At 41.8% G+C, this 23,627-nt stretch overlaps 1 protein-coding gene across 1 annotated transcript in view; it reads right to left on the bottom strand.

Moving 5' to 3' along the window:
• Positions 1 to 23,627, bottom strand: part of VWA3B (von Willebrand factor A domain containing 3B) — a 226,645-nt gene that overhangs the window by 181,185 nt on the left and 21,833 nt on the right. The window contains exons 4-7 of the mRNA XM_058428934.1: positions 14,540 to 14,634; positions 10,515 to 10,765; positions 7,791 to 7,950; positions 1,140 to 1,309 (exon numbers count right to left, since the gene is read on the bottom strand). Of these exons, the coding sequence (XP_058284917.1) occupies positions 1,140 to 1,309; positions 7,791 to 7,950; positions 10,515 to 10,765; positions 14,540 to 14,634 (676 nt within the window). The remainder of the gene's footprint in view (positions 1 to 1,139; positions 1,310 to 7,790; positions 7,951 to 10,514; positions 10,766 to 14,539; positions 14,635 to 23,627) is intronic.

A 23,627-nucleotide genomic window follows, 5' to 3' on the forward strand; every position in this document is an offset into this window, starting at 1 on the left:
TTGTGCTCCCCCAACCCCAAGCCAACAAAATTCCTATGTTGAAGCCCTAATTCCCAATGTGACTGTCTTTGGAGATAGAACAGGAGGTAATAAAAGTTACTGAGGAGGTGATAAAGGTTAAATGAAGTCATAGGGCAGGGCCCTGATTCTATAGGATGAGTGACCTTATAGGAAGAGGAAGAGACACCAGTGAGTGTGCCCTCGCTCTCTGTCTCTCTCTCTCTCTCTCTCTCTGTCTCTCTCCTCTCTCTCTCTCCACACACACACACACACACACACACTCTCTCTCTCCTCTCTCTCCACACACACACACTCTCTCCCTCCTCTCTCTCTCTCTCTCTCTCACTCTCTCTCTCTCTCCACCACGTGAGGACAGAGTGAGAAGGCAGCTGCCTACAAGACGGGGAGAGAGCCCTCACCAGAAACCGAATTCTCCTTCACCTAGTACTTCCCAGCCTCTAGAACTGTAAGAAATAAATACCTGTTAAGCCACCCAACCTGTGGCAATTTGTTATGGCAGCCCAAGCTGACTAGCCCAGTTCCCAGGAGGAGAGAAGGGCACAGCATTCCACGCAGGCCACACAGGGAAGCATCGGGTCAGCCGGGAGGCAGAGGGAGTGAGGGGAAAGGTAGGTGAGGACCTTTCATGTGGCTGCCAAGGGAAGGAACAGGAGAGGAAGGGTAAGCAGGCTTAGGATTGGCTATTTGAATAATTTCCGTGGGCTCTGGGGTGTAGGGGCCATCCCGAGTTTCCTGGTGTGTGGCCCTGGAGTGACTGGGGTAGAGAACAGTGGTTCTAAGTGAGACAGCCTGGATTGGCAGTGTGGGCTCTGGTTGGTTTGCATATGAAAGTGAGCCCCAGTGAGTAATTTGCTATCTCCAGGAATTGGCTAGCCCTGGGAGGGACAGGGTCTCCTGGACCAGCAAGATGCCAAGAGGTCAAAGCATAAGAATTGCAGAAAATACAAAGGCATGATTAATACAGGATGGAGAAGATGCAGAGAGACTAAATACTATACTGGAAAGAGGAGAACACAGCAACAGATTGGTTAAAGCCACAAAGAATGCAAGACCCACTGTTGATCCTGTGTGAGCAGGCAACCCGCTTGCCGTCACTCAAGAGCACATTTTCTGCCTACCTGCTGTGGGTCTTGGCACTCAGATCCTTTAGAAAAGCTATAGTGCCTTCTCCTCTGGCATTGAAGGACACTGTGTAGACCGGACACGGGATCTCCAAGGCCCTCTGGAGGAGAAGCTCCTTGGATTCTTCAGGAACATCCCCCACCACAAAGTAGTAAATGGATTCAATCTGCAAAACAATGGTGCCAATGGTTTATCTCCCTCACATGCCCTAGCTTGGTACTAGTCTCATCAGTAATAGCCATTCTACAAAATGATCTCTCAGAAAAAATGGGCAGAAAGAATAGCAGCCCTGCCCAGGGTTTTCTGAGGACATCAGGGCCAGTCAGGAAGTGAGATATTCAAGGCTTGGTGCCAAGAAGGTCTGTCAACAGTGGCTATTGTCTTGGGTATGGCATGAGAAGAATATGGTTGGCAGATCTGCAGAACTTCCTCTGGGCCACAAATATATCGCACAGGTTCGGAGTGGTTATTTTCAAGTCAAGCAATGAAGGAAGGACTGACACAGCCACTGCAGGCAGGAAGCTTATCCGCCATTTCCCGTGGCGGTGCCAGAATCCTACAATGCAAACTCATGCGTCCTCCGTCTGAGGCAGAACGTGGAAAGGAGGGCACATCCCCAGCTGGCTCCACCTCTGGGCTCACTTCAGCAGGGACTCACACACCCGGGGCTGGGGTGAGGCTGTCCTGACTGTGCACAGCTGGTCAGATGCCAGGTCTGCCTGCAGTGCCCTGCCTCTTGCCACCAAACGAGGCCATGAGAAGAATGGGAGAATAAGCAATCCCTGTGTCAGGACACACACACACACACACACACACACACAGCTTAAACCAGTGATTCTGGAAGATGCACACCTCCCCCCGTAAGCAGACAATCCCAGATAAGTGCCACCTGCTGAATTGAGAGAGAACGCTCTATCTCAGGGTGGCCACCCCTCCCGCCCTGCTGCAGCCTCGCCACCCTCGCTCCTCCCAGGACGGTGCTTCCACAGTCCTCCCCGCCCCTGCCACCCAGGAGCTCTGTCACCTCAGGCAACTGACCTAACTTCAGTGTCTTCCCTTGTTAAAAGGGAGACAATGCAGTTTATTATTCATGATGGCATTGAAACAGGATGACTTCCAACTATGTGTGGATTTCTATACATCTCAGAAAGTAAAAAACCCAAGGAGAGCCAGGAATCCATATCCTCTCAACCTGCCCTATAAATGTCCCGATGGACTGTGTCCACACATAAATGGGGGAAGAAACCCCAGCAAATGTATTGTGTTAGGAGGTAAATAGATGTCACCATCCCTTTAGGATTCATGACCCTCTCCTTGCTCTAATCCCAAATCCCGATGAGCTGAAGATAGTCAACAAATGGCCTCACCTCAACGTCTATCCCAGGACTTAAACGCACCTGGCCGGGAGGGTGGGGGGCGGGAGGCCTCATGGTTGATTTCTAGTTGGTTGGGGTGCTCTGCCTGCAGCAGATGGAGCAGACTGTGCCAAGGAGGTGCAAGGGATGGGGGTGGGAGGCAGTGGGTGGGGCCCAGACTGGGACTTAGGAGAAAGACAGAGTGGGAGCTGAGATCAGGCCACTTGAGGAACATCCCTCCACCAACGAGGCACAGAAAGCCCCGGCCCCCTCCTAGGCCTCTTTCTCTCAGGGCTTTCAACGCCAGCTCCCTGATTCTAAAAAGTACTGATCGAGCAGTAAGAGACCGAGGAATATTGTAAATTTCTTCAAGTCAGTAAACTGGAAGCGAGAAAAACCCTGAAAGAAGGAAGAAACCATCTTCTCCAGATTCCTTGTAGCCAGCCAATACTGCTCTTCCAGCAGATGCATTCTGTCTCACTCTTTTCCTGGTCTGATGCATGACCTCGTGGGAGGCGCATTTAAATGGCTTCCACTTAGCAGGCCTATTATTTATCCGAGTTTTCCAGCCGCGCCAGTGCCCAAGTTTAGCATGGGGACAGGTTCATCCTGTTGCAAGGATCTAAGTGACACATGGCCTGACACAGGGGAGCAGACGCAGAGTATTTTCTAGGGTTGGTCAGATGAAGAGGGAGGTGAAGACACACATCTCGAGGTGGTCTGTCAGCCGCTCCTGACACCACACACGTCCAATGCACGTCATGTAAACGCAGCTTCTTTGCTCTGGCACTAATCCAAAAACCTGAAGTTCTTGTGCAGAAATGTTTTTCCCTTGAGATTTCACCAAACTGAAAATTGCTGTAGCCAACAGTGAGTCAGGATTTATTTTCCTTTACTAAGGTTATGACATTATTCACTATTCATTAAGTTCATTACTCGGCTTCTTAATCACATACATTTTCAGTCAACTCTCTGTGCTACAGATTTCCTGGGACATGCTTTACATTGAGACCACCTATCCCCCCCACTCTCCTGTACAGTCTTTCTGCCTCTCCTTTCTGCTCACGTGATGACACTTAGAAAAACAGAAAAGAGGATAAATATGCTACCTATTCCTGTCTGCCATCAAACTGGCAAAATGCCTCTTAAAGCAAAATAGCTTTAATGCTGTTGGCTATTTGGGATGATAAACGAAAATGAATTATTTCACTCAATACAACAGTCCTGTGGAGCATGAATTATTACCATGCCCAGTTTACAGATGAAGAAACTGAGGCTTGGAAAGGAAAACTAAGTTGGCCTTGGAGCTGGTAAGCCTAGGCTGCCTGGCCCCACAAGCCCTGCCCTTGCTGTCCGCGGCTGTGCTGTGCTGTTCGTGGCAAGGCTGGTCACCTGTTAGACATGAATGCGAGCCCCAGAATTCTGAAAGTAAGAGCAAGCAATAGAAGGTGACCCCGGACAGGCACTTTTTTTACTTCTGTGGTTACCCCACCATCCAAGGGTTCAGGCTCCTACCCCCAATACCAACATCACTGACCAAAAGTTGGGACCAGGAGATTGTGTGGCTTAAAGGAGTTATCCTCATGGGAATCTGCTCCCTTAACCAGTGTCTTTGAGCTCCTTGAAGGCAAAGGCCAGTCCTGAGGCTCAGCAGCAGCCTTCAGTCCAGGAGCAGCTTCCTCACCGACCACATTTCCCTAAATGCTGATTTGCACCGAATTTGATAAAATACATGAGTTCCATTCAGCTCCTTTAGAGTGAGTAAAAAGCTCTTGCCACTTCATACTACATCAAGTAGGGAGGAGCCTTTATGTTTTCACTTGAAATTCCCTATTCTATCTAGGCCATTCATTCTGCAGCTTCACACAGTAACATGCATTCTGCCCCACCAAAGAGTCCTTGACATCTTCCCAGCTGCAGCTTTTGGGGGAAGAAAGGAACAGACTAGAAGTGTGTGCTTCTACTCTGACTGCCCTCTGCTCCACTGGCCAGAGCCTGTGCTCTCATCCCCTAGGCTTCCAGGTATAAAAATCTTCACTCTTCAAAGAGCAAAAAGAAACTCAACCAGAACAGCAGCGAAAGATCCAGCAAAATTCGGTCTTGTTCTGCGTACACCTTTGAATATTGCAACATTTCTGGCCAACTCCAGTCCTTGGATCTGACCTCCAAATCCTCCCTGTACCTGTGGGAATCCTCTGCTGTCTCAGCCCATTTGATCTGATTCCCTCTATGGTAGTGACTGTCCCCATGGTATTGATCTAGTTCACCTCTTGGATCCCTCTTAGGATCCTTGACCACCACCGACTTTCTGACCTCCCAGGTTTCAGGGTCTCTGTCCCCACCTGCCATCCCCACCAGGGTCCTACAAGACTCAGCAAATTCACCTGTTCAATCCCACACAGACCGTCTCACTTCAATTCACAAAACTCAAATCTATGCCATAGCTTGGAAATGGGACCCACATCTTCCCCTCAAACACAAGAATATGAAAATTATTTCCTTTCCAACCCTTCACTGTTCAACAAGCATTTATAGAGCCCTTGTTAGGCATCAGAGATACAAAAAAGAAAAGATCTGATGCCCGCCTGAACCACTACAAGGAAATAAATGAACTGCCAGGGTCATGGATTAATGTGGCCAGGACTTTGGCTTTTACTCCAGCAGTGAAGGTTCTTAATGAAATCATGTGGGTCTGTCTTTAATCCACTCACTTGGTCTCCCAGGAAATATGATTAAAAGAAACCAAAAACTAAACAGATGTGCACCAGCAGGTGGATGGAAGAGAGGCTGAGAACAGAATCAGAAATGCAGGTATCTTCTGGGTAGGTGGCCTTGTCCTGGCAGAGAAGCAAAGCCTCTCGGTCTTCTTAGGCAGCTTAGAACCAGGGCTCTGGGTAAACAGCCTTCTCTTTCATCCTGTACACCACCCTTCCTTGTAAGGCCTGGGAAGCTACTAACTTCCAAAGATGCATGTCCTGGACCAGGGCTACTGAAGAGCAGAAACGCTGTGCCAGTCCACACACCTGGTCTCTGAGGATGTCAACCCCCTCAACCACCAAACATGTCCCCAGGACCCCACATGCTGCCCTCCCAATGAGCCAGGTTCCTTTTCATGAGACGCAACAGTAATTCATCTATCAATAGTGCTCTTCGAGTGCTATGAGTCGAGCCAGTATTTCAATAGATCTCCCACTCTGCACATGCCCGTCTTAGAACTCAAGGCTCCCCTCTCTCGTTGCTTCCTGTTTCAGTCTTCCTGGCCCGTGGTGGTTACAAAGCCTGCGCCTGGAGGGGGCCAGGAGCCTCTCTGGGCATCTTCCTTCTCCATGACCAAGCACGTGGTTCAGCCCTACTCCTCATGTGGGCTTGGTACAGAAACGGGACTTGCATGTTAATTTGTGGGCACAAGACAATGCCCACTTTCCTGGCTCCTCTCAGCACCCGCTCATGGAGGGAGATGCTAACCTGCAGCAGGCTGTTATCAGTAGGAACAGTCTAGGTGTTTATATTTGCTGTTCAAAAAATTCTTTAAGCCTTCCATCTTTTCTGTTCAGAGCAAACTGCAGCCATCTGGATGAATTCAGAACTCGCTGGGATGGGCATGACAGGTATGGAGCAGAGAAGCAGGACTTATGGGAACCCAGTCCCCCCAGCCCCTCCCACACACACGTGTTTTTTAACTCCTCATAAAACACAGGACATGGCATTTTTATATGCAAGGCAGTTGCGTTTACTAGAATTTTCCTTGAGACCACCCCCAGATCAAGGCTGTGGGCAGAGGGGCACAGCGGTCTGTGCAGGGCTTGCATGTGCTGCTCCACAGCCTCTTCTCAAAAGCTTTCAGGCTGCATTTGATGATTAGTGCCTGGAAGCTTCTTTCTTGGTTCCTTTTCTTCCATAGGACTTCCCTGGAACTCACTGAATTGTTCCTTACTTCCTGGAATAGGAATGAACCCCAGAGAAAGGAGAGGCACGAACCAGAAGGAGTAAAACAGAAAGGCAGGGTCACTGGGGGATCCTGCAGTCAGGTCAGGGGGCCACAGTCAGCTGTGACCACAATAGCCAGGTTCATAGACAAAGAGAACAGCTGTCTGCACAGGCTCATGCACACACACCCTGAGCCTGGGAATGTTTCATTTTTTTGAATGCTTATTAAGGTGTCCAGACACTTGAAATTTTACAGATGTTAAAACAAACTCAAAGGACCAAGGAACAAACTAGCTTGTATCTGGTTCTTCCTTAATGGAAAACATTTGTTCCTTTGGCCTTGGAAGGAAAAACAACGTGTTTCCAATTACAAAACATCGCCCTCAGTATTGATAAACACAGGCCGGTGACCACTGGGGGCTACCTTTCAAGATGCCAACACGTGGCCTCTTTCTCCAGCAATGGACTTCTTGATGCAGCTGGGTAAAGTTTGAAACCTACAGAAACCCCTGGCTTCCAGAGCGGAGGAAGCACATAATTGTTAAGTAACTGTATCCAAAGGCAAGCAGACCTTACCACAGGGACTCAAGGCTGGCGAAAGGATCCCGCCTGCCCAGAGTGTGTCTCCAGTGGCTTGCCACTGCCCCAACACTCCCATCACTAGAGTCACTCCCAGAAACACAGACCCTGTGGCTCAAAGAGACATAACACACCACCATCTAATCACTTCTTCCAGGTAAAGCTTTACTTCCAAAAGGTCCCTACCAAAATTCATGTCAATACGTTGACATCCAAAAATGGATGGAGTCATCAGCTTGCATGTACTTCACCTTGGAAAGTGTGTGACAGATGACAGATCCAGTCTGTGAAGAAGAGGAACTAGGAAAGATTCAGAACATGGATGCTGGGAAAACTCTATTTCCTCATCCTCAGGGTTCTATGAGGAGTCTTCCAATCTCTCTTTCCTCCCCATAAGAGATAGACTGACTGATCTAATTGGCAGGAGAGCAAGAGTGAAGTTAATATGGCAAAGATGCACAACTATGGCCTCTCTCCTGTTCTTTCTCAATGCTTGGTGGGTGTGAGTCACACTCGGCTCTCATGACACTGGCTAAACAAGGGTCTACCCTGTATCCCCAGTCACCCTACAGAGGCAGGCTAGCCAGGTTCAGGGGATGGGTATTCAGGGGCCTCATTTGGGTTGTTCCAGCTATGCCATCACCATCAGTGCCTGATGGGATCTCTGTCAGATCCTGCTGGGAGGGGCCCAAGATCAGTTGAAGGGCCGTGTAAGGTCACTGAGTGTGAAGAGTTAAGCTGGAAGCCACCTCCATGGCCTGGGGCCAGCCATGAACACGCACTTACAGTCTTGTCTTTCCCGGCTTCCAGCAGAGCATCCAGGCGGCCAAACTCGCTCACAGTCAGCTCAACCGTCAGTTCCTCAATCCAACTGATGGCAGTAGCTATGGACTGTTTGGTCACAGGAGTAGCATTTTCCTGCCACTTCACAGGCTCTTGAGAAACCCTGAAAGGGATCACATGGAGTGGTCACTGGGCAGTGATCAATGCTACTGGGGATGCCAACCCTCCGTCTCACAGCCATGAGCAGCAAGCTGCCAACATCCATCTCTAAAGCTGAAAAAGAAAGAAATCATAGCTCCCAGCCCTCTGATGTTACCAACAAAACCAGCAAGCTGTTTAAGACAGGTTCTCAAGGCACCACTATCTTCTATAAGCCCTGCTGACTAGGAAAAACAATGTTTACATGAGAAACAGAAAGGTAAACACTAATAATGAGTCCTTTAAAACACTAAGAGAAGTTATTTTTTATAAACAGGCAAGTTTATATGTAACTGGCTTCTCTCAATAGTAAATTTATAATAACTCACAGTATTAAGATTTGCAAATCACCAGCAATTCTATTGCTCTATGAAGGGGTGGCCTGCCCCTCCACACCTGTGGGTATTTCTAGTTGGGTGGGACGAGAGACTGAGAAAAGAAATAAGACACAGAGACAAAGTATAGAGAAACAAGGGTGGGCCCAGGGGACCGGCGCTCAGCATACCAAGGACCTGCACCGGCACCGGTCTCTGAGTTCCCTCAGTTTTTATTGATTATTATTTTCATTATTTCAGTAAAAAGGAATGTAGTAGGAGGGCAGGGTGATAAGGAGAAGATCAGCAACAAAAGTGAGCAATAGAATCTATGTCATAATTAAGTTGAAGGGAAGGTACTATGACTGGACATGCACGTAAGCCAGATTTACGTTTCTCTCCACCCAAACATCTCAGTGGAGTAAAGAATAACAAGGCAGCATTGCTGCAAACATGTCTCGCCTCCCACCATAGGGCGGTTTTTCTCTCATCTCAGAATTGAACAAATGTATGATCGGGTTTTACACCAAGACATTCAGTTCCCAGGGGCAGGCAGGAGACAGTGGCCTTCCTCCATCTCAACTGCAAGAGGCTTTCCTCTTTTACTAATCCACCTCAGCACAGACCCTTTACGGGTGTCGGGCTGGGAGACGGTCTGGTCTTTCTCATCCCACGAGGCCATATTTCAGACTATCACATGGGGAGAAACCTTAGACAATACCCCACTTTCAAGGGCAGAGGTCCCTGCGGCTTTCCGCAGTGCATTGTGCCCCTGGTTTATTGAGACTAGAGAATGGCGATGACTTTTACTAAGTATACTGCTTGTAAACATTTTGTTAACAAGGCACGTCCTGCATAGCCCTAGATCCCTTAAACCTTGATTTCATACAACACATGTTTTTGTGAGCTCCAGGTTGGGTCAAAGTGGTTGGGTCAAAGAGGCTGGGGCAAAGCTACAAATTAACAACATCTCAGCAAAGCAATTATTTAAAGTACAGGTCTTTTTCAAAATGGAGTCCCTTATGTCTTCCCTTTCTACATAGACACAGTAACAGTCTGATCTCTCTTTCTTTTCCCTACAGCTCTGAAATTTTATTTCTAATTCTTTCATGACATTGTTTTCATTGTCCTGAAAGATTCCCACAGGTTGCCTTCTTTCGGATTAATACTGGTATTGTTTTGAGTTCAACAGAGTATAACTTTTAAATCCTGAGAAAATGTGGTTAAACCATTTAGTTTGGACTTGTAAATGACTGATAGAACCCCCAATTCCAAAAAAAGAAGAGCCATTTGAATTATCTCAATTTGTTTGCAATTGATAATTGCAAATAAACTGGCCTGATTGCCCCCATGGCATGCCACCAGAAGCAGGGCTGGCTCACACTCATGTCTTCTGTGTGCTTCCTGGGTAGAGAATCTGGCTAAGTGGCATCTATGTTGTTCAGAGGTTTCCAAGAAAACAAAAGCTTTAAACTTAAGCACTTGATTCTTTCAGTAATATACCTGTGACAGAAATAGGAATCTAGATAGAACATAATTAGGCATTGTCCCCAGAGATGTCCTCTATTTAGCTGAAAGTATTTGATTAAAAACAGAAAAACTGAATCAGGTAGATCCTTCCCAAACCCTTAACCAGATGTTTTTTGTCAAGGAGGTGCAATCACTTTTCCAGATGAGAAGTTAGTGCTGACGTCCAAATTCTCTTGAATCCAAGAATCCATAAATAATTGGTTGTGAAAACTCTGAAATATGGGAAATTCCATAAAGCCAGCCACCTGTTGTTCTGATGAAAGGGGTCAACTTATAGGCGAGGTCAACTTGAGTTGCAACTTCAGTCTGGAAAATCCGTGAAATTAGTGACCTTTGAATTCATTACCCAAGTTAAAAGCTAAAATGAATGAAGAGATTTATGGCCTTAAATATATATTTGCCATAACGCATGTTCTTGTATTTTAACCTTCCCATGCACTGAAGAAATGCATGTTTCTAAATCTCTTTTAATGTGAAAGCTAAGACACCCTGTGCAAAGCAGATAAAAGTTCCTAAGATTTATTCACTGTGGAATTGCTGCTGAAATTACATCTTCTAGGAAAGTATAAGATAATGCCTCTTCCCTCACCAGAGAGCTAACTGTGTCAGCTGTGCTACTTAATTCCAAATATGTACAAATTACTGTGAACTTTCACTAAAATACTCCCTTCCTATGGGAACTCACCGTATGATATTGAACTTGGTTATGTGAGCCACCTGCTCCTGGAGAACCATTGTTAGAGCCTCTCGGCACAGATCAAGCTCCCCCTCCAGAATGCCGCCAAAATCCAGCACTATGGTGACACACTGTTCCAAGATGACACCAAAAATCTGCCGACTCTTGCTGGTGAGCCAGTCCATTCGCTGCTTGTAGCTCTCCACAGCTTGTGTTAAATGTTCCACAAACTGATAAATCAGTTCTGATTTAGCTGTCAGCTTAATGAAAATAAAAGACAAAAACAATAAAACAACACCAAAATAAGTCATTTGAACCACAGTGCTGCCACTGAGAACTGTGCACTCCTAACAATGTTGCCAGTGACCCTCCAAACACTACAGAATCCAGGAGAAAAAGTTCCAGTCTTTCAGCAGAAAAACGCTTGGATTCTCCACAGAAGAAAAGATGATGATGTGATCTATTCAAAATACAGCAGTCCTTAAAAAATATCTTACCAGATTATGTTTTATCTTTATAGTTAAAGATTATCTTTATCAGAAAAAGCCCAGGGCACTCTTAAGAAATTAGGTAGAAGAAAAGACCATCAAAGGCAGATGGAAAATAATGTCTCACTAAAATGTTTACCTAAATATAACATTCCAAAAATATTTCTGAAAATGCTACTGAACATGCCAGCACACCTTCCTGGCTTCCTCTAAAGGATGCCATCCCAGCTACACATCCTTCTGCTCATGACTTTTGTCCTCATGCCCTCCTCTCTCGGGCGAAGCTCCCCTGCACCTGGACCACCTGATCACTCACTGCTGCTACCAACAGCCCTTGGGCTGCCCCCAAATGGTGACAGAGACTTGCAGGAAATTTCTTGTATGTACAAATAAACCATCTTTCACATAGATCAGACACACTGTGCAAGGCCTTTCAAGAGGTAGAGAGGCAATAGAAGACATAGACAAGGAACAAGAAAAAATTGTGCCCTATTCTGTGACAAAGCATATTTTATTTTATTATTTTATTTTATTTATTTTATTTTTGCAGTTGCAAGATTTAATAGAGTGAAAACAGAGCTCCCACACAAAGGGAGGGGACCCAAAGAGGGTAGCCATTGCTGGCTCAAATGCCTGGGTTTACATCCCGATCATTGTCCCTCCCGCTGTGCTCTCAGGCAATAGATGATTGGCTATTTCTTTACCTCCTGTTTTTGCCTAATTAGCTTTTTAGTGAGCTCTCTTTACTATCTGATTGGCCGGGTGTGAGCTAAGTTGTAAGCCCTGTTTTTAAAGGTGGACGCGGTCACCTTCCCAGCTAGGCTTAGGGATTCTCCGTCAGAGCACATTTTAAAAGATACGGTATTTTATCTTGGAAAATGTGCTTTCAGACCACATCACCTCATTCCACATTTTTGTGCCTTGGCTCAGGCTCCTTCCTTCCCTGTCCCATGTGTCTCTCAAGCTCACTTCTCAAGCTCCAGCATCACTTCTTGGAGGCTTCTCATGGCCCCTTAAGACAGAATTACCAGCTCCTTCACCAGCATCCACAGCTACTGCTACAACACAGAAGCCAGGGTGGGCACATCACAGGGAATGTGGAGGTAGATTTTGAAGGTAAAGGGACAGATGTTTTTAAGAGTTTGACATTGATTTTAATGTGGTTCAGATAAAAAATATACTTAGCCCATCAAACTCAAGATTCCACAGATAGTATTGTTTAGGACCAGGCTTAGTTTAAAAAAGGAATTTAAGCTGGACCTGGCATGGTGGCTCATGCCTGTAATCCCAGGACACTGGGAGACCAAGATGGGCGAATCACCTGAGGTCAGGAGTTCGAGACCAGCCTGGCCAACATGGTGAAACCCCATCTCTACTAAAAATACAAAAATTAGCTGGATACGGTGGCGCACAACTGTAGCTACTTGGCAGGCCGAGGCTGGAGAATCGCTTGAACCCGGAAGGCGGAGTGAGCTGAGATGGCACCACTGCACTCCAGCCTGGGCGACAGAGCAAAACTCCATCTAAAAAAAAAAAAAAAAAAAAGTAATTTAAGCTTTAGAAAAAGTAAGTAGTGGGTGCATCTTCAAGCTGAAGGCAACCTACCACCCGCATCAAGGAGGTTTCTCCAAGGGCTGAATGGCCTGGCTGTCCCTCTTACAGTATCCCTCGAGGCTCTCTGCTGTTTCCTGGGCAGCCCCAACACTCCACCAGGGTATTTTCACCCGTGGCCCCCCTGCTGCCCCACCAGAGCATTGCCAGGGGCCCCTAGTGGAAGGCTTTTGCCAGCAGCCTGGTAGCACATTGGCTACCCCAGCGCAGCCAGTGTTCGACCTCAAGTGGCCAGAGGACAAAGCCACAGCCCAGTCTTAGGCTCCAGAGTTACAGCATGCAGCCCAGCAATGCTGAGCTGAGCCTTGGCCCTCTGAAAGCATCCAGAAACAAAGCCAATCAGCTATACCCAACTCACACCACAGTCAAACCCTCAAGGGAAATAAAGAACATAAAAACAAAAAGGCCCATCCAAAGGATGACAACTTAAAAGGATGAAGAAACATCAGCCTTCACAGGTGAGAAAGAACCAGTGCAAGAATTCTGGAAACTCTCAGTCCAGAGTGTCCTCTTACCTCCAAGCAATCACACTAGCTCCTCAGCAGTGGTTTTTAACCAGATAGAAATGGCTGAAATGACATTGAATTCAGGATCTGGATGTCAAGAAAGTTCATAAAGATACAGGAGAAGGTGGAAACCCAATCCAAGGAAAATGGTAAAATGATCCAAGAATTGGATGATATAGCTGTATTAAGAAAGAACCAAACTGAACTTCTGCAAATGAACAATTCACTACAGAAATATCATAATACAATTAGAATCATTAACAACAAAATAGACCAAGCTGAGGAAAGAACTTCAGACTTGAAGAACCACTCCTTTGAATCAATGTAGGCAGACAAAAATAAAGAAAAAGGGGCAGGAATGGTGGCTTACACATGTAATCTGAGGCATGAGGTTGAGGCCAAGGCAGGTGGGAGGCCCAGGCAGGCGGATTGCTTGAGCTTAGGAGTTCAAGACCAACCTGGGCAACATGGCGAGACCCTGTCTGCAAAAAAATACAAAAATTAGCTGGGTATGATGACACACGCCTGTGGTCCCAGCTACTTGGAGGGCTGAGGTGGGAGGATCACTTGGACCTGGGAGGTCAAGGCTGCAGCGAGCCATGAACACACCACTGCACCCCAGACTGGGTGACAGAACAAGAACGTGTCTCAAAAGAAAAAGAGAATTTGAAAAAATGAACAAAACCTCTGAACTATATGGGATTATGTAAAGAGACCAAAACTATCACTCATTGGCATTCCTGAAAGAGAAGGAGAGTAAACAACTGGAAGACATATTCGAGGATAGGGTCTACAAAAATTTTCTCACAAAAAAAAATTTACCAATAAAAGTAATTTAAATTTTCTAAATATTAGGAAACAGTAGTCCAGGTGGTATACAGGTGTACATGGACATGAACAAATATCCATAAATGGACGTGATGGGACATGTGTCTCCAACAGACTTTGAGCTCCATGTGGTTGGCCAGGGTCTGCACAGGGCCTGGCATGTAGGAGACATGAGATTCAGGTGCTGAATTGCTGGGAGTAAAGGACTCTGGTCAGAGGTGGTGCTCATTCTCCTATCTGCAAATGCTGCCCCTATTCCTAATGCTTCTCTCAGATAATGGCAGTTTGCTCTTGGCTTTCAGATCATCTCTGTCATATTGTTTTTTTCCCATAATTTTCAAAGCAAAACAAAGTGGTAATGTGCAAAGGTTTTCATCTCTCATCAAGAGCTTTCTGCACTAATTTCTAATGGATCAAAAACTTCCTTCCTTAGCCATGACTTTCATCACCCTACCAATGCCAAAAGAAAACCCCCAGCCTAATAAGGGCTTGACTCAGCTGCATCCCTGCCAAGCAGCGCAAGTCTCTCCCCACACTGCACTCCCCGATGTGATGTCAGCACCCTGTCACGGGACTGCGCGTTGCGGGAACTCTGACTTACATTGTATACTCTGCCATCTTCTGCTCTGTAGAGCTGTGGAAAAAGACCATCAGCATACCGAGAAGCCACAGGTCTCCCCAGAGACGCCACATAATCTGCATTGTTATAAAGAAAAACAATCAAAACAGTAGTACGAGTGAACCTTCTTATTTTTATTTTGAAATGTTTTTCTCTGACACCATTCAAATTATATCTTGTGCCATCAATAATTTGTAATGCTTTCTATTCTGTTCTAAATCATGAAGTATGTCTAGGCGCTGTGATAAATGTAATTGTCTATGGCACTGTAATATTTTTTTAAATTACACTTTAAGTTCTAGGGTACATGTGCACAACGTGCAGGTTTGTTACATATGTATACATGCGCCATGTTGGTGTGCTGCACCAATCAACTCATCATTTGCATTAGGTATTTCTCCTAATGCTATCCCTTCCCCCTCCCCCACCCCACGACATGCCCTGGTGTGTGATGTTCCCCATCCTGTGTCCAAGTGTTCTCATTGTTCAATTCCCACCTATGAGTGAGAATGGCATAGTAATCTTTTAATGCATGAATAAACAGGAAGAATAGAATTTGCGTCCTAGTTTCCTTGTACTTTGGTCCAGAATAATTACAGCAGAGGTTAAAAAAAAAAAAAAAAAGCAAAGTAGAAAGTAATTCATGACTTGGACTTGGTTTTCAGGGTTTTTAAAATTTCACTTAGATATTTCCTACTGTACTCTCAACTGGAGGGTCATAATTAAATCACTGAAATAAAGCCAGCCGGTAATAGATTCAGAATTGCCATACAGCATGTCAGAACTACAAGATTTTCTCCTTATCAGATTATATACTCAGCTGTTCAAATATCTGTTGCATAAACCCTTACTGGGTGCCTACTATGTACTAGGCATGCTTACAGGATGGGAATACAATTGTTACCTACAACATAGTCCTATTCCTTCATGGAACTCTCAGAAGCCTATGGAGAGGATTCAAAGACTAACTAGGATTTGGCAGGACAGAAGATGAGGTAAGGCTTCACAGAGATGTTTTTTATCTGATGATTATTTTATTGTAATTTTAATTATTATTTTTAAGTCCCAAAGATGGGAGACAGAATGGTGGTACTTGTGGTGCCAGTACTTCCTTCCCTCTGCCTTACTAGGAAGGCAGAATAACAGCCTCCTCTGGAAAGCTAAAAAGCGCAAGGCTGAATTTTACAGACACCCTGGCCAGGCTTGCTCCCCAATCACAAGGGGTGATTTCAAGCCTTGAAGTGCAATTCTCACAATAGTAAAGAGTAAAGAATGGATACTTGAATTCCCAGCAATAATCTCACTCAATAGACCTCTCCAGCTCTAAACTTTGTGTTTCCAAGATTTCACCTTCTTAGCTGACATTGATGAAGTGACTAAATATCACTAGCAGCATTCTCTGTTTACCTAAGACATTTAACTGGAGTTGGGAGAGGAAGATGTTTTTTGAGGCTTGAAGGAAATAAGACTATGGAAGGCTTCATAAGCTGTATTGGGAATTGAAATGCAAGGTATTGTGAGTTCTGCATCCAATAACAGTGGAGTAGATTGTATTAGCTAACCTTAACACAGAAAAATATGATAAATTCTGGACGAAATATAAAAAGAGCTATTTGTAGGCATTAGACAGCAATCTAGAACATGCAGAAACTGGAATGGCATCCATCCTAAAAAGGAGGACATTTGTTATTTGTATGTATTTAGCAGGAAACAGAGAGAGTTTGGAGTTTGAGTCCAGCCAACTTAACTGCCTACTAGAATGAAAATCAGCTCTCCATCTATCAACTGATAAATGGATAAGAAAATCATAGTACATCCATACAATGGAATACATATGGACACAAAAAGGAATAAAGTATTGGTGCTGGTTACAACACGGATGAACCTTAAAAACATCAAGCTAAGTAAAAGAAACCAGTCACAAAAGACCACATATTATAAATTCTATTTCAATGAAATGCTCAAAACAAGCAAATCTATAGAGACAGTTTAGGGGTAGGAAAGTGTAGAGCTAAGGAGTAGAGTTTCTTTTTGAGGTGATAAAAACATTCTAAATAGTTGCGCATGTCCGTGAATATACTAAAACCATTGAATTGTAGGTAGGTAAATTATAGCTCAATAAAGCTGTTATAAATAATATATATGTATCAATTTTTATAAGAATAAAAGTCACTTCTCCTAGAAGAAGGATTATATAGTTGAACCTTGAATAACATGATTTTGAACTGCATGGGTCCACTTATATGCAGATTTTTTTCAACCAAATGCAGATAAAAATACAGTATCAGTGGAATGTGAAACCCACTCATACAGAGGGCCAACTTTTCATATATGTGGGTTCTGAAGAGCCAACTGCAGGAACTGAGTATGCATGGATTTGGTATACACAGGGGGTCCTGGAAACAATCTTTTGCATATACCAAAGGAAAACTATACAACCCAAAGTCTCTACAACCATCCACATTGTCCAGCATAAAACAAAAAATTATCAGATATATAATCAAAGAGAAAAATGTGACCAATAGTCAAAAGAAAAAGTAATCAATAAAACCTACCCTGAAATGGACCAGATGTTGAAATTAGAAGAAAAAGGCCTCAATATATTATAAGTATACTATAAACATTTTATATATATGTATATATATGTGTGTATATATATATGTGTATATATGTATATATATGTGTGTATATATATGTGTATATATGTGTATATATATGTGTGTATATATATGTGTATATATGTGTATATATATGTGTATATATGTGTGTGTATATATATATAAAATGTTGGAGGGAAAGAAAACTGTGAGCATAATAAGTGAACAAATGGGGACCTTAGCAGAGAAATTGAAAAGAAAGGAAATTTTAGAACAAAAAGTACAATATCTGTATGGGCTTCACAGCAGATTGGAGGTACCAGAATAAAGTGTTAGTAACCTAGAAAATCTGTCAAAAGAAATTACTCAAACTGATAAACAAAGAGAAAAAAAATATTGACAAAATAAACAGTGTTTCAGTGACCTGTGGGACAATATCAAGATGCTTAGCAAACTACGATTTCAGTCTCAGAAGAAAAAGAGAGAACAGATAGGGTGTAAAAATAGATTAGAAGAAATATGGCCGGGCACGGTGGCTCACGCCTGTAATCCCAGCACTTTGGGAGGCCGAGGCGGGCGGATCATGAGGTCAGGAGATCGAGACCATCCTGGCTAACACAGTGAAACCCCGTCTCTACTAAAAATACAAAAAATTAGCCGGGCGAGATGGCGGGCGCCTGTAGTCCCAGATACTCGGAGAGGCTGAGGCAGGAGAATGGCGTGAACCCGGGAGGCTGAGCTTGCAGTGAGCCGAGATCGCGCCACTGCACTCCAGCCTGGGTGACAGCGAGACTCTGCCTCAAAAAAAAAAAAAAAAAAAAAAAGAAAAAGAAATAATAGTTGAAAATTTCCAAGATTTGATTAAAAACAAACCTACAGATCCAAGAAGCTCGATAAATCCAATGCAATGTATGTACAAAGAAAACCAAAAGAAGGCATATCATACTACAAATAATAACACAATAGCTGAAAACCAAGAATATAGAGGAAAAGTCTTAAAAGCAGTTATAGAAAAAAAGATACATTATATGCATCATATAGAAGAAAAATGTTATGGATTATGTCTGATTTCTCAGATGAAAAGGTGGAAATCAGAAAACAATGGCTTGACATGTTCAAAGGTCAGAAAAAAAAAAACTTCAACCAGTAATTCTAAAACCAGCAAAAGTGTTCTTCAAGAATGAAGGTAATGACTTCAAACTATTCTGCAAGGATACAGTAACCAACACAGCATGGTACTGGTAAAACACACACACACACACACACACACACACACACACACACACACCAAACAGACATATAGAACAATGGAACAGAATACAGAACCAAAAATAAAGCCACACAACTACAGTCACATGATCTTCAAAAAGTTGACAAAAATAAGCAATGAAGAAAGGACTCCCTATTCAATAAATGGCTCTGAAATAGCTGGCTAGCTATATGCAGAAGAATGAAACTGGACCCCCACCTTTCACTATATAAAAAAATTAATTGAAGATGGATTAAAAATTTAAACATAAGATCCTAGAGAATCCTAGAAGAAAACCTAAGAAATATTATTCTGGACATAGACCTTGGCAAATAATTTATAACTAAGTCCTCAACAGCAATTGCAACAAAAACAAAAATTGATAAGTAGAACCTAATTAAATTAAAGAGCTTCTGCTCAGCAAAAGAAACTATCAACAGAGTAAACAGATAACTTATAAAGTAAGAGAAAATATTTGTAAATATTTATTGAAAATATTTGCAAACTGTGCATCCAACAAAGATTGAATATCCAGAATCTATAAGGAAGTTAAACTATTCAGCAAGCAAAAAAAAAAAACCCATTTAAAAATGGGCAAAAGACATGAATAGACACTTCTCAAAAGAAGACACATAAGTGGATAAGAAACAAGAGAAAATGCTCAACATCACTAATCATCAGAGAAATGCAAATCAAAACTACAATGAGATACCATTTCACACCAGTCACAATGGCCACTATTAAAAAATCAAAAATTTACAGATTTTGGTGAGATTGTGGAGAAAAGGGAATGCTTATACACTGTTGGTGGGAATGTAAATTAGTACAACCTTTATGGAAGACAGGATGGAGATTTCTTTAAGAATTAAAATAGGACTACCCTTTGATCCCACTATTGGTAATCTACCCAATGGAAAAGAAATCATTTTATCAAAAAGACATCTGCCCTTATATGTTTGTTGTAGTATTTTTAAAATGTGGTTTATATATATAGACCACATGGTGTGTATAGACTATGGAATACTACTCATCCATTTCAAAAGATGAAATCATGTCTTTTACGGCAACATATATGGAACTGGAGGTCATTATTCTTAATGAAATAACTCAGAAACAAAGTGAAAAACTACATCTTCTCACTTTTAAGTGGCATGTGAACACACAGACATGCACAGAAAAATAGACACTGGAGAATCCAAAAGGTGGGGGGAGCAGGGGTTGTATTAGCCCATTTTCACACTGCTGATAATGACATACCTGAAACGGGGCAATTTACAAAAGAAAGAGGTTTAATGGACTTACAGTTCCACGTGGCTGGGGAGCCCTCAAAATCATGGTGGAAGGCAAGGAGGAGCAAGTCACATCTTACATGGATAGCAGCAGGCAAAGAGAGAGTTTGTGCAAAGGAACTCCTCTTCTTAAAACCATCAGATCTTGTGAGACTTATTCACCATTGCAAAAACAGCAAGAGAAAGACCTGCCTCCATGATTCAGTTACCTCCCACTGGGTGCCTCCCACAAACGTGGGAATTGTTGGCGTTACAATTCAAGATGAGATTTAGGTAGAGACACAGCCAGACTGTATCAAGGGTGAAGGATGAAATATTGCTTATTGGGTACAATGTGCACTCTTCAGATGACAGATACACTAAAAGCCCATACTTCACCACTGCACAATATATCTATGTGACACAACTGCACTTGTACACCTAAATCCAAAAAATAAACAAAATTTTAGAAATGTCCCAGTTTCAATAAAAAATCATTCATCATTCAAAAAACCAGGAAAATTATAAAAAAAGACAACTGATGATATCAACACCAAGATGAGAGATGTCATAGAATGACCTAACAAGGATTTTAAAGCAACAACCACAAAAATACTTAATGGCAATTACAAACATTCTCAGAATGAATAAAAACATAGGAAGTCTCAGTAAAGAAATAGAAGATATAAAGAAGAATAAAATGGAAATATTAGAGCAAAAAATAGAATAATCAAAATAAAAAACTCAACGGAGGAACTCAACAGCAAATTGAAAAAAGAAGAATGAGTAAGCTTGGAGAACAATAAAAATTATCCAATCTAGACAAGAGGGAGAAAATAGCCTGAAAAAGCTGAACGGAGCCTTACAGACATGTAGGATTATTTTTTTAAAGATCTAATGTTCATATTATTGGAGTGCCAGAAGAAGAGAAAGAGGATGGGGAAAAAAAAGAAGAAAAAAAAAAGAATTCAAAGACATAAGAGTTGAAAATTCTCCAAATTTGGCAAAAACAAAAAACATAAAGCAACAGATTCAAGAATCTGAGTGAAATTCAAAGATAATAAATGCAAATAAATTCACACCAAGGCACATCATACTTAAACATCTGAAAACAAAAGACAAAAAAATCTTTAAAGCACATTATCAATAGGGAAAAATCAATTCTAATGATAGTGGTTTTCTCATCAGAAACCCTGGAGGCCAGAAAGAACTCACACAATATTTTTTAAGTGCTTAAAAAAAAAAGAACTATCAACCCTAAATCTTATATCTGGTGAAATTCTTCTTCAGGAATAAAGTAGAAATAAAGACATTCTCAGACAAAGAAACTAAAAGAATCTGTGGCTAGCAGAGCTACTCTTAAAGAATAAAAGAACTCTAAGCAGAAAGAAAATAACACAAGAAGGAACCTTGGACCATCAGGAAAGAAGAACACAGTAAGCAAAACTATAGGCAAATAAAATAGACATTCCTTCTCCTTTTGAGTATTACACATGATGTTTGATGGCTGAACCAAAATTCTAGCACAGTCTAACGTAATTCTCAATGTAAGAAGATAAAATAATACATTTTATTATAAATGGAAAGGGCAAAGGGCTATAAAGGGAAAAGGTTTCTGCTCATCACTCAAACTGGTAAAATGTTGACATCAGTAGATTTTGATAATGTATGTATTCATAATGTAACATCTAGCACAATCACTAAAAAAGCCATATGAAGATATACAATAGAAAACATTATAGATAAATAAGAATAGAATTCTAAAAAGTGTTTAAGTAAGCCAAAAGCAGGCAGGAAAAAAACAGACAAGCCAAAAACAGAGAAAAAGAAAACAAAAAATAAAATGGTCAACAAGCTCTAACATACCAATAATCAACGTTAATTGTAAATGGTCTAATATATGAAGTAAAAGATAGAGATTGGCAAAGAGGATTTTTTTTAAAAGACTCAACAATATACTGTCTACAAGAAATTTGCTTCAAATATAATTATATATATATATCAGTTAGAAGTAAAAGGATGGAAAAAGATAGGCCATACAAATATTAACAAAAAGGAAATAGGATTGGCTATATTAGAAAAATAAACTTCACAGCAAAGAATATTACTGGGGACAGAGCAGGACATTATATAATGATAAAGGTGTCAATCCACCAGAAGGACATAGCAATCCTAAATGTGTATGTATCACCCAATAGAACTGCAAAATATTTGCAGCAAAAAACAGAATAACTGAAAGAAGAAATAGACAAATCTACAATTATACTTGGAAACTTCAATGCTGCTTTCTCAATAACTGATAGAACAAGAAGAAGAAAATCAGGGAGTATACACAACATCAATGAACAGGATCTAACTGACATTTATAGAAAGCTCTATAAAACAACACCAGAATACACATTCTTTTCAAGTATTCATGGAACATGTACAAAACAAAGCACATATTTGGCTATAAAACATCCTAAACATTTTACAAGAACTGAAACCAAACAAGTATGTGCTCTGTCCAAGAGGGAAACAAACTAGAAATCAAAAATAAATAAAAAGATAACAGGAAAATCCACAAATATTTAGAAACTAAACAATATGCATCTAAAAGTCCATAAGTCAAAGAGGAAGTCTTAATGAAAATAAAAGACTTAAAAGTAAGTGGAAATAATAATACAACATATAAAAATTTGTGAGACATTGCTAAAGCACTGACTGGAGGGAAATTTGTAGCACTAAATGCTTACATAAGAAAACATAAAATCTCAAATCAATAATCGAAGCTTTCAACTGAAGAAATTAGAAAAAAGAAAAGCAAAATAAACCCAAACAAGCAGAAGGAAATAAATAATAAAGATCAAAGTAGAAATCAATGAAATTGAAAACAGAAAAACAATAGAGAAAATCAAACAAAAAAGCTGGCTTTTTTTTTTTTTTTTTTTTTTTTTTTTTGAGACTGAGTCTCGCTTTTTCACCCAGGCTGGAGTGCAGTGGCGCAATCTCGGCTCACTGCAAGCTCTGCCTCCCGGGTTCACGCCATTCTCCTGCCTCAGCCTCTCCGAGTAGCTGGGACTACAGGTGCCCGCCACCACGCCCGGCTAATTTTTTGTATTTTTAGTAGAGACGGAGTTTCACCGTGGTCTCGATCTCCTGACCTCGTGATCCGCCCGCCTCGGCCTCCCAAAGTGCTGGGATTACAAGCGTGAGCCACCACGCCCGGCCTGGCATTTTTTAAAGATCAATAAATTGACGAACCTCTAGCAAACTGACAAAGATAAAAAGAGAGAAGGTATAAATTACAAATATCAAGAATAAAATGGGAAATACCACAAAAGACGCGGTAGACATCAAAAGAATAATAACAGAATACTACAAACAACTCCTCACAAATTAGACAACTTGGATGAAATGAATTAAATCCTCAGAAAGCAAACTACCACAATTCGTACAATATAAAATAATTTGACTAGTCCTATATCTGTTTAAGAAAATTAAATTGTTGACTTAAAACTTCTTCAAAAAGGAATCTCCAGGCCTGGATGAGTTCACTGAATTTTACCAAATGTTTAAAAAATAATTAATATTAATTCTACATTGTTTCCTGTTATCTCACCAAGAAACAAAAAATAATAATTCTACAAAACATCTTCTAGAGAATAGAAGAGGAAGGAATACGTCCCAACTCATTTTATGAAGCTAGCCTTGTCATACCAAAACCAGACAAAACCATTATTTAAAAAAGAGAAAACTACAGACCAATATTCTTCAAGAATACAGATGCAAAAATCCGTAACACAATATTAGCAAATCGAATTCTGCAATGTGTAATATAAAAAGACTTCTAAAACATGCTCTAGTTTACCAGGGATGCAAGGCTGGATTAAAAAAATTAATATAATCCATTAAAGTAACAGGCTAACAAAGAAATATCACAGGATGCTATCAATTGATGGAGAAAAAAAATTGAC

This window comes from Hylobates moloch, unplaced genomic scaffold, assembly GCF_009828535.3.
Source record: "Hylobates moloch isolate HMO894 unplaced genomic scaffold, HMol_V3 SCAFFOLD_15, whole genome shotgun sequence".
NCBI lineage: Eukaryota > Metazoa > Chordata > Mammalia > Primates > Hylobatidae > Hylobates > Hylobates moloch.